At 39.2% G+C, this 16689-nt stretch overlaps 1 protein-coding gene across 1 annotated transcript; it reads right to left on the bottom strand.

The window, feature by feature from the left end:
• Positions 1-5313: 5313 nt before the first annotated feature.
• LOC311630268 (olfactory receptor 1J4-like) lies at positions 5314-6291 on the bottom strand (the record flags this gene model as incomplete). Its single annotated transcript, XM_084899134.1, has 1 exon — positions 5314-6291. The coding sequence occupies one exon, from the start codon at positions 6289-6291 to the stop codon at positions 5314-5316; it is 978 nt and encodes a 325-aa protein (XP_084755260.1).
• Between the last annotated feature and the right edge of the window lie 10398 nt (positions 6292-16689).

Below are 16689 nucleotides of genomic sequence, written 5' to 3'. Positions count from 1 at the left end.
AGTATCTTAAATTTTTTTTCTTTTTTTATTGTAAATGGGATCAACTGAGAGATGCAAATAAAAATGACAATGAAATACCATCTCACACCTGCCAGAATGGCTATCATCAACAAATCAACAAACAACAAATGCTGGCAAGGATATAGAGAAAAGCGAAACATAGTAAACTGCTGATGGGAATGAAACTTGTGCAGCCTTGGTGGAAAACAGTATGGCATTTCCTCAAAAAATTAAAAATGGTATTCCATTGTGTAGATGTACCATAGTTTTTTGATCCAATCATCTGCTGACGGGCACCTAGGCTGTTTCCAGATTCTAGCTATTGTAGATTGTGCTGCTATGAACATAGGGCTGCATATATCCTTTCTGATTGGTGTTTCTAGTTTCTTGGGATATATTCCTAGGAGTGGGATTATTGGGTCAAATGGGAGTTCCATTTTCAGTTTTTTGAGGAAACTCCACACTGTTCTCCACAGGGGTTGCACACAATGGAATACTATGCTGCCATAAAAAAGAAGGAATTCTCATCATTTGCAGCAACCTGGATGGAATTGGAGAACATCATGCTGAGTGAAATAAGCCAGTCAATGAAAGAGAAATACCACATGGCCTCACTCATTTATGGATATTAAAGAACATTATAAACTGACAAACCAAAAGTCAGATATAAAGACAGTAAAGCAATAAGCAGACTGTAAAATTACAGCGGGGAGAGTAGGGAGATCTGGGGGAGATAAGAGATCAACCGAAGGACTTGTATACATGCATATAAGTATAACCAATGGACACAAAACTTCGGGGAGGGGGGTACGCATGGGAGGGGGGGCAATGTTAAAATATGTACACAGATAATAATTTAATAAAAAAAAATTAAAAATGGGACTCCCACTTGACTCAATGATCCCATTTCTAGGAATATATCCTAAGAAATCAGAAACACCAATCAGAAAGAATCTATGCAACCCTATATTTATAACAGGGCAATTTACAATAGGTAAGATTTGGAAACCGCTTAAGTGCCCATCAACATTGAGTGGATTAAAAATTGGTACTGTCATAGCCTGTGATACTGTGGATAGAGCGTTGGCCTGCGGGCTGAAGGGTCCCAGGTTCGATTCTGGCTAAGAGCACATGCCTGAATTGCAGGCTAGATCCCCGCTGTGGGGTGTGCAGGAGATAGCATGTCTGCACCAACCTGAGACTCTGCCCCATCCAAGCTGAGCACAGAAGCTCTCCCAGAGGCTGGTTTTCTCTAAGGAGGGACTGGCCGGAATCCAAAGCTTGTCTGCACCTTTTCTAAAGAGTTGCACGCACCTGCAATCAATTATGCAAGACTCACCGCGAACAGGACTTTTCTAAGGCAAGACTGACAGGGAACCAAAGATTGTCTGCACCACCCTGAGACTCTACCCCTTCCAAGTGGAGCACAGAAGCACTCCTAGCTGAGACAGTGCTGATTCTCACAGGCAATTGGCTTGGAGATCAACTCTTCCCAGTGATACCAACAATAAGCAAGGCTTAACAACAAAGGGCTACACCAAGACTGTTTACCGCAGGTAACTGAGAAGGCTGTGCTACTGGGCTCTACCAGAACACCTAGCACTCAAAACTATTCCATCAAGTCAGGGAAACAACTAAAATGTAGACAAGAGGCAGGACACAAAGGAAGGAGATAGAGGAAAAGAAAAGAATGGAAATTGAGTTCAAAACTACAGTTATAAGGCTTTTCAAGAATATCCTAAAAAAGGCCGATTAAATAAATGAGACCTATTAGGATATGAAAAGGGACAAACTAGAAATAAAAAGGGATCAACTAGAAATAAAAAGGGATCAACTAGAAATAAAGAAAACATTGTCTGAAATAAAAAATATTACACAGAGTCCTAAAAAGAGACTGGAAGATCGCAAGAATCAAGACAAAGATTTAGAACACAAAGAGCCAGAGGACACTCCTCTGCAGAAGCAAGAAGATAAGAGAATCCAGAAAGTTGAAGATAGTATAGGAAACCTCTGGGACAATTTCAAGCGAACCAACATCAGAATTATGGGGATCCCAGAAGAAGAGAGAGAACAAGATACCGAAAGAATACTGGAAGAAATAGTGACATAAAACTTCCCCCACCTGGGGAAAGAATTAGACTTATAAGTCCAGGAAGCATGCAGAACCCCAAACAAAAGGAATCCAAAGAGGACCACACTAAGACACATCATAATTAAAATTCCAAGAGCAAAAGACAAAGAAAGAATATTAAAAGCAGCAAGAGAAAAGCAGGTAGTTACCTATAAAAGAACACCCATATGATTGTCAGCTGATTTCTCAACAGAAACCATGCAGGCCAGACGGGAATGGCAAGAAATATTCAAGGTGATAAATAGCAAGAACCTACAGCCAAAAATACTCTACCCAGCAAAACTATCACCCAGAATCAAAGGCCAGCTAAAGAGCTTCACAAATAAAAAAAAGCTAAAGGAGTTCATCACCGCCAAACCAGAATTATATGAATTGCTGAAGGGGGTTATTTAGGAAGAGGAAGAGAATAAAGATAATAATTATGAACAACAAATACGTAACTGTCAACAAGTGAAACTAAAAACCAAGGGAATTAAAAAATCTGATGAACAATATTAACTGGTAAATATAATAGAGTCAGAGGTATGGAAGGGGAGTGGACTGACGATTCTTGGGAAAAAGGGGAGTGGGGGTGCGAGAAGAGACTGAACAAAAACTGTGCACCTATGGATGAGGACAATGGGGAATGGGGAAAGGACAGAGGGTGGGGTGAGAGCCTGGTGGAGGGGAGTAATTGAGGGTGGGGGGAGAGGAACACATTTGTAATAATATGAAAAATAAAGATTTATTTAAAATAAATAAATAAATAAATAGAAATATATTTAACAAAGAAATAAGAAAACTGTGGTACATTTACACAGTGGAATACTATGCTACTGTAAAACAGAAGGAACTCTTACCATTTGCAACAGCATGGATGGACCTGGAGAGCATTATGCTGAGTGAAATAAGCCAGTGGAAAAAAGATAAGTATCGCATGACCTCAGTCATATGTGGAATATAATGAAAAATGTAAACCAATAAACAAATATAGATCCAGAGACACAGAAACATTAAAGAGACTATTAAACATCAGAGGGAAGGTACGGTAGAGTTGGAGGGGAAGAGATCAACCAGTGAACTCATATTTGTAAATGCATAACGTATGGACACAGACTATAGGTTGCTGAATGTCAGAGGTAGTGAGGCAGGAGCAGGATGGGAGAAATCAATTGGGGAAAATTAGGACATTTGTGATACTTTCAACAATAAAGATTATATATACTGAGTGACCAGATTTTTATGCATTCAGAGATCATAATAATCTGGGCAATCAGTGTATATAGGCATAAATTAGAGGCCTGGTGCATGCATTCGTGCATGGGTGGGATCCGGCCATCCTGGCCAGGGGAAGGGAACATGGGAGGTTGGCCATCCTTCCTGCTTGTCGAACTCCTGGTTGAGGGGACAATTTGCATATTAGCCTTTTATTATATAGGATATTTACTGAGTGGCCAGATAATTATGCATTCAGAGATCATAATAATCTGGCCACTCAGTGTGTGTGTGTGTGTATGTTATTTTTAACATACATGTTATTTTTTTAAAATTACATAGGAATAAGTTTAAACAATGATGTAAAAGATTCGTACTAGGAAATTGTGAGATACTAAAGAAAGAAATTGGAGATACAAATATCTAGAAGGATGTACTATGTTATGAATAAGAGGAATTATCATCATTAAAATGTCCAGAGTACATAGAACAATCTATAGATTCAATGCAATTCATATCAAGGTATGAATAGTTTATTTCAGAAAACTGAAACAATATTTCAAAAATTTATATGGAATCACAAAAAACTCTGAATAGCCATAGCAAACTTGATAAAGACGAGCACAGTTTGAAGAATCACACTATCTAATATCAACTATAATACAAGGTCATCTGCATTAATAAAAGAGAAACATGTGAATTGACCATAACTCTGCTACGTCCACCTGCCAATCAGGAGTGAGCATGCAAATTAACTTAGCTGTAGATGGCGGATTAATTTGCATATGCTGGTGCTGAGTGACCAAGTGTGGGGTGGATGCTTGAGTTCTTGCCATGGCTACATTACAAGCATTCCGCACTACCCCAGCTGCTCAGGGCGTCTGGGCATCATGGAAAGGTGGAAAGGAGGCTCTGGGCCAGAACTAAAAAGCAGCTCCAGCCAGAGAAAGGGTGGTGCTGGCAGCCAGGGTAAGGAAGGCCCATTCTTCATGAATCTTCATGCATCGGGCCTCTAATAGTAACATAAACTGCATGGCACTGGCATAAATACAGACATATAAATCTGTGGTACAGAATACAGAGTTCAGAAATAAAACTTCTCCTATATGTTTAATTAATATTCAACAAAGAAAGTAAGAACATACAATGGGGTAAAGACAGTTTATTCAATAAATGGTGTTCTAAAAATTGGACAGATATGAAAAGTAGATTAGGTGTTAAGGTAGGACCCATTACTAAAAACATTTTCCTAATTATAAAAAAGTGGTATGCTCTTAAATGCATTTTTAAAAATATATTTTATTGATTTTTGTACAGAGAGGAAGGGAGAAAGATACAGAGTTAGAAACATCGATGAGAGAGAGTGCTGGGGATGTGCCCGCAACCAAGGTACATGCCCTTGACCAGAATCGAACCCGGGACCCTTCAGTCCCCAAGCCGAGGCTCTATCCATTGAGCCAAACCGGTTTTGGCTTAAATGGATTTTTGAAAAGTATATTTTTAACAGCCTTGCTTTGTAGTACATACCAATTTTCATATGTAATTATTCATCATGGCTGATTGCAGTCTGCCAACATGAGGTAATTGTTTGTGCAGTGGGAAGAGATGTGCACAATAAACTTGAAGCCAACTAACCCTGCATAAAAGATTAGTTAAAAAATAAATAAACCAATATATAAAGTTTGCCAGAGGAAGAATATGATGCTAAATAAGTGAGTTTTTATAACATAAAATAAGAATACATAAGCAAAAATGACATTGCAAAACAGAGACAAATACACAAATTATAATTGTGCAACATGTTCTGCATAAGATTTTGCAAATGTCTTATAAAAGATGATGAAAAAATGAAAAACATCAATTGGGAATAAAGAATTATTAACAATCCAAGAATCAAATATTACTTAGGTGACATAGTAACAAATTTGTACAAGACAATAGAAGGCATGTTCTATGGAAATGTGAAACATACAATAATTTTAGGAGATCTATCTCACTGTGCTCCTGACAGCAACATGAGAATTTAGTGATTTCCAGTTAAAAACGTTAACCCTATTGACACACATCTCTAAGGCCTGTTTTATATCTCTGTTCCTCAGGCTGTAGATGAAGGGGTTCAGCATGGGGGTAACTACAGTATACATGACTGAAGCAATTATGTTTTTAGGACCCCAGGAAGAGGAGAAAAAGTAAACACCTGCAGCTGTCCCATAATATAACAGCACCACAGAGAGATGGGAGCCACAGGTAGACAAGGCTTTAAAGAGTCTCTTGGTGGAGGGCACCCTCAGGATGATGATCCCTATACGGATATAGGAGCCCAAAATTACACCAAAAGGAAGGAAGAAAATAATTCCTCCCTCGGTGAATATGACCAGCTCATTGAGAGATATGTCTGAGCAACTCAGCTTCAGGAGTGCAGCGAGGTCACAGAAGAAATGGGTGATGATATTATCAGCACCAAAGGACAGTCGGACCAATAAGAGAATGTGTAGCAAATCATGGACACAGGAGATAATCCAGGAACCAGCTACCAGCAACACACACACCCCTTCTCTCATGATGGTGGTGTAGTGCAGGGGATGACAGATGGCCACGTACCTGTCATATGCCATCACAGCCAGAAGAAAATTGTCAAGACCAACAAAAAATATGAAGAAATACATCTGAGAAATGCATCCCACATAGGAGATGGAGTGTTGCTGAGTCTGCATGTTCATTAGCATATTTGGGACAATGACAGAGGAAAGAGAAACGTCAGAGAAGGCCAAGTGGCTGAGGAAGAAGTACATGGGTGTGTGCAGGCGGGAGTCCAGCCTGATGAGCAGGATGATGAGCAGGTTGCCCAGCACCGTGGTCAGGTACATGCCCAGGAACAGGGTGAAGAACATGCCCTGCTGCCCTGGTGGGATGGGGAGCCCCAGGAGGAGGAACTGGGACACGCTGCTCTGGTTCTCAGGCCTCATGCTGCTCCTCTGTCTGCTGGGGATGAAGAAAGTGTGGAAATCTCAGGAACCTAGAAAGGAGGAACAGAACCATCACATCTCATACTATCATTCCCTGGGAAACCCACTCATTTTTAAAAACTTTTATATTAATTTCTCACACCTGTGGATGTGTGCATCTTCCCTCTCTCCTAGTCTGGCTCCAGTAAAACATTGCACCCCCAAAGTAGTCACAAGACCTCATCATACAGTAGCAAGAAGGGGTTCTTTGTTTTGTGCAATCATTACCTACCTGTTCTTACCTGTCCTCCCTCTCTGGCACCATTAGCTGAGATAGCCACACTGTAAGCAACTCCCAGTTTCTTGAAACAAATCTGCTCTCATTTCCATTTACCAAAGTGTGAGACTCCCTCAGATCTCACAACTTCTTCTTTTTATTTTAAAATGTTTTTTTGTCATCAAGTCTGTGTCAGGACCTCTTCTAAGGACTGAGATAATTTCTATACCCAGCTCGAGCCAACCCTAATAATTTACTGTGGCAGAAACAGAAGATGAGCCCCAGAAACTCGTATTGGTTGTTAGTGCCTTAAAAAATAGTGTGAGACTTCCAGACTGAGTTCTTGGAGCATTTTCACACTCCTCCTGTGAATGTGCCGGGTCTCACTGACCCACAGCTATAAACTCAGGGACTGTCTCAAATGGGTGACCATTTCAAACCACTTGATGCCAGAATATCTCCAAAACCAAAGTAGTCCACATACTGTCTTTAATAATATTGTTGAACATTTAGTACAACATTTGCATATTAGCCTGAGGACTTGCCTACATTTCCTAATGAAATTCTCATGTCAACCTTATATTCCCAGATTTTAAAACCTTGTTAAAGCTGCACTAAAAATTTGTGATCTTTCATTTTTTTAGTTTTTAATAAATAGAAACATAAGTGATACTAATTCTATAGGCACACAGTAATGCAATAGGGATTAGAAGGACACACAGACATGAGTATATCATTATGTATATTGTATGTAATGTGTAATATATTGTATAAACTTTGATATATGTATTATCATTTTTTACATAATAAAAATCACCAAGTATTAGCTACTTCAAGGGGTTCTATCTAACATATCTTTGTGATCAGGACCGATGCTCTTAATTGTTACACAGGGAAACTTCCTTTTGCTTCATTAGGGGAGCCAAGCACAAGGTATTACATTAGAGCTGTGAGGACTCAAAGTTGTCCAAAATTCTGAAACCTCTTATTAGATAATACCATCCCTTTATATTTATATAGCTTCTAACTCACAATAAATTGTCAAATTTAATAACTTTATTTTACACAGTAACTGTTTACTGAGAGCCTCTGTAAGAGAAGTGTAATTCTTTTCATTTTATAGACGGGGAAAATAAGACCAAAATTTAAATAACTTTCCCAAAGTCTCTCCACTATTTGATGGTGAATCAGCCCAATAATTTCTCACAGCCTGATGCCTGCAGGTTATTTTCTTGGGGTGTTTAATAAACATAAAGAGGAGGAAAGGGAAATTGAAAAATGATGAATAAGATCCAGAAAAGTACATTTTAAAATGAAAAGAAGAAGTTGTGAGATCTGAGGGAGTCTCACACTTTGGTACATGGAAATGAGAGCAGATTTGTTTCAAGAAACCGGGAGTTGCTTACAGTGTGGCTATCTCAGCTAATGGTGTCAGAGAGGAAGGACAGGTAAGAACTTACTTGAGTTCTGACACCCATAAACACACACACACACACACACACACACACACACACACACACACTGCTGAGCTGAGGATTCCAGTTACCTGTGACCACGTTCTTGTTCTCAGGGAAGAATAGCAAATATGTGGTTCAGCTCAAAAACACATATCTACATACTTACAAATCATAAGTAACACACTAAGTGAAACACAACATACAATGATGGACCACTCAACCACAAAAATACTAACATGCCTGACTCATGACTCATCTGGTGAACACTCAACTCACCACATATACATATCTCAAGTGCCATACACATATCACCAAAAGCAACACAAGACCACAAACAATTAGAAAATCTTATAGGAGCCTGGCCAGTGTTGGTCAGTGTTGACTTATCAACCAGGAGGTCAGGTCACAGTTCCATTCTGATCAGGGCACATGCCCAGTCTATAAGTTCAATAACCTGCAGGTTGTGCAGGAGGAAGCTCATCAATGATTCTCTCTCATCGTTGATGTTTCTGTCTTTCTCCCTCTCCCTTCCTCTCTAAAATCAATAAAAAGGTATTTTTTTGTAAAAAGAAATGTCCCACAAAACAAACATTGAAATACATATGTACACCCAGCCATACACTCACTGCAACAAGTAGCACTTGCCCTCCTATTACTGAGAGGCAGGCTTCCACCCTTCCAGGGGATGGGAGCCTACTTGATGCGGTAAAGCCTATTCTGTCACAGGTATTAAACCAGTAACATATATCAATACATATACACAGTGATTAAACCAGTAACAATATCCCAGGCACCAGGTCACATACACAGAAAACCAAACAATACACCTATCAGCTCTCACATATTAGTGTGTCACCACAGACTCAGCTCCCATATGCACCAGTACCCGCTGCTGAGCAGAGATGTGAGCCTTTTCTGAGCTAACCTTGGTTCCTGGTGAGGTGGGACATCTTCTTGTTTAGAGCAGAGATAACAGTTTCACTCCTGATGCTCAGCTGTGATGCCAGTGTTTATGATGACAGGCATGAATCCAGAGTCCCTCACCACAAGCCAAGCAATGATAACTTGTTCTAAGTGCATTAAAACAAGGCTTTGAGTCAGATACATAATGCGTGCGCGCGCGCGTGTGCGCGCGCACACACACACACACACACACACACACACACACACACACACACACACTGAACATTCAACTATTAAATACCATGTAGATAAATATACACAATACATGCAGACATATGCACAGATTCATGGACACAAAATCTCACACACCCACTATCACTCAGGCAGATCCATAGACAAAGGCAGATTTTTCAGCTCCTCTCACCTGGGCTCATCATCAGTGAGTTCAGACACCTTCTGCTCCAGACTGTTGCCCATCTCCTCAGGTTTTCTTCAGGAGACCTCACATCCAGACACACAGAAGCAATATCTGGGGCTTTGGCACTTCTACAGACTTTCCTTTTCCTTAACCAGCTCCAGAGAAATGAGTCCAAAGATAACAATTATTAACAAGAGACTGCAATGAAGTCCAAGTCCACATGTTTCTGGCTAATTTCTGACTGTCCTTTGGGGAGCTGTGTTTCCACAGCCAGAGGGACTGGACTCCTAGGGGACAGTGTTCCTGATTCCAGTCATGCCCTGGACTGCTTTCTTCTTGACCATTATTCCAGCTGGTATAAATGATTTTTTCAACTTAACATTTTAAATTATTTCAAACATAGAGAAATATGGTAAAATGCCATATAAGTTGGAAAAAGGTAGGTTTCCAACTGGAGTACGAAAACACAGAGTTTATTCACATATTATTTATTATTATTGTATTATTTTTCAACATACGCACAGAAAACCAAACAACACACTTTCCATCTCTCTAAACATACTTTTGCCCTAACCTGTAATTGGCTAATGTAGTGCCTGCTAGGTTATCTACTGGAAAATTACTATATTTTAAATTTACTATTTTACCTTATAACTAATAGATAACATTTAGGTAGATATTTTGATACTAGACAAACATAACTTTTTCTTTACTAAAATTTCAACTCATTGCATTTGACATCCATTGGTGATTCTTGTATTAGAAAATTATTGTAAATGTTGTTGCCAGATATTATAATTCCATTAGAGGCCCAGTGCATGAAATGCGAGCAAATGGTAGGGTCCCTAGTGGGTGCCAGCTGCTGACCAAGGCCTCCCTTCCTTCTCCCAGCTTCCTGCCACAGGTGGGCCTCCCAACCTTTCTCTGGTTACCTGCCACCGCTGCCCCCTGCCCAGGACCTCCCTCTCTTTTCCTGGCTGTCCCTGCCCCCTGGTTGAACTCCCAGCCAAATTCTGGGTGGAGGGGACAATTTCCATACTATGCTTTTATCATATAGGATTACTTCTTCTCGATTTATTACTTGTATTCTCTGATAAGAATAAAATTACTCTTTTCCCACACACATTAGTGTTTTATTTATTAATTTATGTCATTATAGACTCAGTGATTATTATTCTTTGAGTTATAATCTTTTATCATTTATTATTCATTTTGAAACTTTAGTTGTACTTTATTGACTACGAGGATTCTAAATGATCTCAGAGAGGCGAACTAGGAAATATATATAAAAGAAACACAAGAAGCAGAAACTAGAAACTAAGAAGCTAAAGAAATATTTACTCACAGCAGGTGGGTCAGTAGTGGGACAGGAAGAATGGGAGATGGAATCAGCATAGATGTTGATATATGACCTATAACGTGCAATCTACTTATAAATTTTAGAGCCCATGCTTTCTAATTGATATCTCCAATTCAAGAACACCAGAGAGTTTTTTCACGACTCTTTCCCATGTACATAGCTCCCTGTAGAGAGAGGGATTCCTTTCCTCAATGTTTACTTACTTGATGAGTCTTTGGATACATGATGAGTTGTTTCAGAATCTTGAATTACACCACTGTCAATGATACAATAAGTACAGCTTAAAAATTTGTTGGCTGTAAAATTTTTTAAATTTTATTTTATTTAATTTATTTATTTTTTATTGTGAGAGTATGTAGTGAAAATTCTGGGTTTAGGAATTACTTTAGGGTACTTATTTTGTTTTCCTCTTTGATGTAATCCTATATAGTAATTCTATATAATAAAGAGGTAATATGCAAATTAACCATCACACCTTCACAGAGGATGGTTGCTACATGTGATCACAAGATGGCTGCCCCCATGTGGTCACAAAATGGCCACCACAAGATGGCTATTAGGGTAGGGCAGTTGATCAGGCCAGCAGGGGAGGGCAATTGGTGGTGACTGGGCCTGCAGGGGAAGGAGGACAGTTGCAGGGGGAACCAGGCCAGCAGGGGAGGGCAGTTGAGGGAGACCAGGCCTGCAGGTGAGGGCAGTTGGGGGCGACCAGACAAGCAGGGGAGGGCAGTTAGGGGCAACCAGGCTGGCAAGGGAGGGTAATTAGTGGCAAACAGGCATCAGGGGAGGGCAGCTGGGAAAGACCAGGCCTGCAGGGGAGGGCGGTTGTGGGGGCACCAGGCCTGCAGGGTAGGGCAATTGGGGGCAAGCAGAATGGCTGGGGAGTGGTAAGGCGGTGATCAGGCTATCAGGCAGGAGCAGTTAGGGGAAATCATGCAGGCAGGCAGGAGAATGGTTGGGAGCCAGAAATTGTGGATTGTGAGGGGGATGTGTCCCACAGGGATCGGGCATAGATTGGCAGCCAGACAGCCCCTGAAGGGTCCCAGATTGGAGGGTGTAGGCTGGGCTGAGGGACATCCTCCCCCAGTGCTTGAATTTCGTGCACCAGGATTCCAGTTAAAGTATATAATTAGGTTCACTTATATTGTTTTATTCTATTTTACTTCACCAACTCTTTTATTTATTGTTAGTGGCAAAAGACAGCATAGTCAAAAGGACACAAATAATTCTAACCCCTACACTCTGACAGCTGTCACTGTACTCTAGATTATAATGCCATTTATTGAAATTGTTTAGTGTACAGCTAAATAAAATAACATATGCCTACTGCATTGTGCATTCACTACCCAAAATTATCTCTCTTTCCCTCTCCTTTGAATCCTCCCTTTGTTCACTTCCACCTCCTCCCAAAAAGCCCCTTTACTCTGGCACTCACCATATGGTTTTCCATGTCTATATGTGATATATATTTTTTCTTGATTTATTCCTTTACCATTTTTCACCCTCTTTAACAGCTCCCTTCTGACAGCGGTCAATCTACTCCAGGGGTCCTCAAACTTTTTAAAGTGGGGGCCAGATCACGGTCCCTCAGAGAGCTGGAGGGCCGGACTATATGAACTACTAATTCCTACTGTAACACCTCGGCTGCGCTCACTGCCCAAAAAACCTGGCGGGCTGGATCAGACTCCTCTGCGGGCCGCATATGGCCCGTGGGCCTTAGTTTGAAGACCCCTGATTCTACTCTATGTATCTATGCTTCTGTTTCTATGTTTTGTTGTTATTATTTTGACCATTAGAATACACACATAAGTGAGATCAAATGGTTATTTGATCTTTTGACTTTCCTTGCAGTAAAGAAAACTCTATAGAACATCACCCTACACCCTCTCCAATCTGGGACCCTTCAGGGGATGTCTGGCTGCCAATTTATGCCCGATCCCTGTGGGACACATCCCCCTCACAATCCAGAATTTCTGGCTCCCAACCATTCTCCTGCCTGCCTGCATGATTTCCCCTAACTGCTCCTGCCTGATAGCCTGATCACCGCCTTACCACTCCCCAGCCATTCTGCTTGCCCCCAATTGCCCTACCTTGCAGGCCTGGTCCCCCCACAACCGCCCTCCCCTGCAGGCCTGGTCTTTCCCAGCTGCCCTCCCCTGATGCCTGTTTGCCACTAATTACCCTCCCTTGCCAGCCTGGTTGCCCCTAACTGCCCTCCCCTGCTTGTCTGGTCGCCCCCAACTGCCCTCACCTGCAGGCCTGGTCTCCCTCAACTGCCCTCCCCTGCTGGCCTGGTTCCCCCTGCAACTGTCCTCCTTCCCCTGCAGGCCCAGTCACCACCAATTGCCCTCCCCTGCTGGCCTGATCAACTGCCCTACCCTAATAGCCATATTTGACTTTCTTTGACTAGCTTTTTTTTCACTTACGATAATAATTTGCAGGTCCATCCATGCTTTCTCAAAAGATTTTCCTTTTTTGGCCAAGTAGTATTTTGTTTTATATATTTATTCCTCATCTACTGATGGACACTTGGGCTATTTCCAGATATTAACTACTTCTTGTTTTTCTTTATGTTTAAATGGGCATATATATGACTATTTTACTTCCTCTTCATTTTTACATGACATATAGCATGCTATAAATACTCTTTTACACCTTGCTTTTTAAAATTTAGCAATATATACTATTTTTCCACATTGATTTATAAATGTCTATTCTTATATTTTTCCCAGTTGCAAAATACTAAGTTTCATTGATGTTCTATAGAGTTTTCTTTACTGGTTCTAGTATGAGATATTGGTGTTGAGTGTCTTAAATGTCTCCCAATTGTATACCTCCAATGGCTAACATGATAAATTTTATGTTTTATATATTAAACTATAATTAAAAATTAAAGAGTAGGTAATAGTATGGTACATAAATGAATTTTAACAACAACAACAACGCAATAATGTAGGATGAATATGTAAATAAGGGGGAATGAAACAAAAAATATATTTGATTAAAGGGAAGAAAATAAGAAATAATAAAAGTGAAACAGTTGTATAAATAAAAACAGTAATAAGCAAAATATAAATTTACATTTATTATAATTATATTAGACTAGAGGCCTGGTGTATGAAATTTGTACACTCAGGTGGGGGGATTTCTCAGCCCTGCCTTCAATCTCCATAGTCCAGGACCCTTGGGGGGTGTCTGCCTGCTGGCTTAGGCTTGATCCCCCCAGGTAGGCCCAATCCTTCCAGGGTTTGGCTCCAAGCTGGAAGTCAGACATCCCTCTTACAGTCTGGGACCCCTCATTCCTTATTGCCTACCTGCTGCAGAGGCAAGAGAGGCTCCTGCCACTGCTGCTGCACTCGCCAGCCAGTTTTGGCTGAGCAGTGCTCTCCCTGTGGGAGCATACTGACCACCAGGGGCAGCTCCATTGTTGGGCATCAGACACCTAGTGGTCAGGGTGCATCATAGCAACTGGTCATTCTGCTGATTGTTCCACCATTTGGTTGATTTGCATCTTAATAAATAAATAGATATCAATGGACATATATATCAATAGATAAAATTCTCCACAAATATAATTGTTGCTTTACATAAAAAGCACAAATCCAACTTTATACTGTTAGTAACAGACACGTCAAAGATATAAAGATATAGCAAACCTTAAAGTGATGGAAATAATACCATGTAAACTCCAATAACGAGTAAGGGCCATCTTTACTATCAATGCTATACTATTATAGTATCTATATCTCTATCTGTATGTTTATCTATATCTATATCTATATCTATATCTATATCTATATCTATATCTATATCTTAAGATTTAGTTATAGTATATCTGTACTAATATCAGAAATAGATGAGGTGTTAAGGCAGGAGCCATTGCTAAATATGTGCTATTAAATTCATTTTTAAAATGTATTTATAAAGTCTTGTTTTGGAGTAAATGCTAATTTTCAAAGTATAATTCTTCTTGTCATGGCTGATTAAAGTCTGCAAACCTCATTTTATTGAATATAAGTTGCAAGAGATGTGCACAATCAGCTTGAAGCCAATTTGAGACAGCACACAATCATTTCAAAAAAAAGTTCAGCAGGAATGGATCATGATGGTAAATTATTGAGTTTCCAATAACATAGTCTAAAAATACAATCTCACAGTTATAATTGTGTAAATTATTTTACAGAAAATTTGCATAATTCTTATAAGAGATTATGAACAAGTGTATAAGAATTATTAACAACCCAAGTAGCAAATTTGACCAACTTGAACATTAACAGCACTTGTATATAACAACAGAATGCATATTCTAAGATTATATGGAGATGTCAACCATACAATAATTATAGATGATCTGTCTCATTGTGCTCCTGACTGCAACAAGAGGATTTAGTGATTACCAGTTAAAGAACTTAACCCTATTGACACACATGTCTAAGGCCCATGGGGAAGGGGGAGGGCGTAGCCTCAGGTTCCTGCTGATTGTTTGTTAAGACTCCTTATGGGAACTTGGCTTCAGTGTGGGTGTAGCCATATTTGTGATGGAGTTATGGTCAATTAGCATATTCCCTCTTTATTTGATAGGATTGGCATATATATGAATATTTTACCGATACTCCCCCTTCATTTTTACATGACTTGTAGCATGCTATAAATGATTTCCCCCACATTGCTTTTAAAAAATGTAACAGTGTATCCTATTTCTCCATTTTGATTCATAAATATCTCTGTTCTTAAATTTTTCCCAGTTGCAAAATAGTAAATTTCATTGATGTTCCATATTGGTGTTGTGTGTCTTAAATGCCATCCAATTGTATATCTCCAATGGCTAACATGATAAATTTTATGTTTTGTATATTAAACTATAATTAAAAATTAAAAATAAGTAAGAAGTTATATCTATATATAGCACATAAAAGAATTACAACAACATCATATATGATTAATATGTAAATAAGAGGGAATGGAATAAAATACATATATTTGATTAATCAAAAGGGAAGAAGATAAGAGACAATAAATGTGAAGCAGGTGTATTCAATAAAAATAATAAATCTAAATTTATATTTTGCATATTCAGTAATATTTTACTCAGCTTCTGGCTGAGTGGTGCTCCCCCGGTGGGAGCACACTGACCACTAGGGGACAGCTCCAGCATTGAGTGTCAGGCCCCTCGTGGTCAGTGTACATCAAAGTGACCAGTCATTCTACCATTTGGTCAATTTGCATATTAGGGTTTTATTATATAGGATATCAATAGATAAAATTCTCCACAAATATAGTAATTGTTGCTTTACAAAAAGTGCAAATCCAACTTTACACTGTTAGTGATAGATACCCCACAGATATAAAGACATACCAACCCTTAAAGTGATGGAAATAATAATATGTAAACACTAACAATGAGTAAGAGGAATCTTTACTACCAATGCTATACTAGTGTCTATAGATATAGTTATAATATGTCTGTTGTAATATCATAAATTGACAGGGTGTTAAAAAAGGATCCATTGCTAGATGTGGCTATTAAATTCATTTTAAAAATGCATTTATAAAGTCTTTGAAAATTAGCTTCGTAGCTAGCACATGCTAATTTTCATAGTATAATTATTCTTATCATGGCTGATTGAAGTCTAATAACATCATATTGTTGAATGTAGTTGGAAGACATATGCACAACCAGCTTGAAGCCAAGTGAGACAGCAAACAATAATTAGTTAAAAAAAAAAAAAAGTTCATCAGGACTGGATCATGATGATAAACCAAGAGTCCTCAATAACATAGTCTAAAATTACAAACTCACAATTATAATTGTGTAACATATTTTACAAAAATTTTTGCATAAGTCTTATAAGAGATTATGAACAAGGGAATAAAGAATTAGTAACAACCCAAGTAGCAAATTTGACCAACTCGAATATTAATTTGACCACTGTACATAACAATAGAATGCATAATCTAAGATTATAGGGGGATATCGCCTGTACAATAATTATAGAAGATCTGT

Source organism: Pipistrellus hanaki (assembly GCF_964339955.1).
Source record: "Pipistrellus hanaki genome assembly, chromosome: 11".
In the NCBI taxonomy this organism is placed as follows: domain Eukaryota; kingdom Metazoa; phylum Chordata; class Mammalia; order Chiroptera; family Vespertilionidae; genus Pipistrellus; species Pipistrellus hanaki.
The sequence above is the reverse complement of the archived record's forward strand: the minus strand, read 5'-3'. Positions and strand labels throughout refer to the sequence as shown.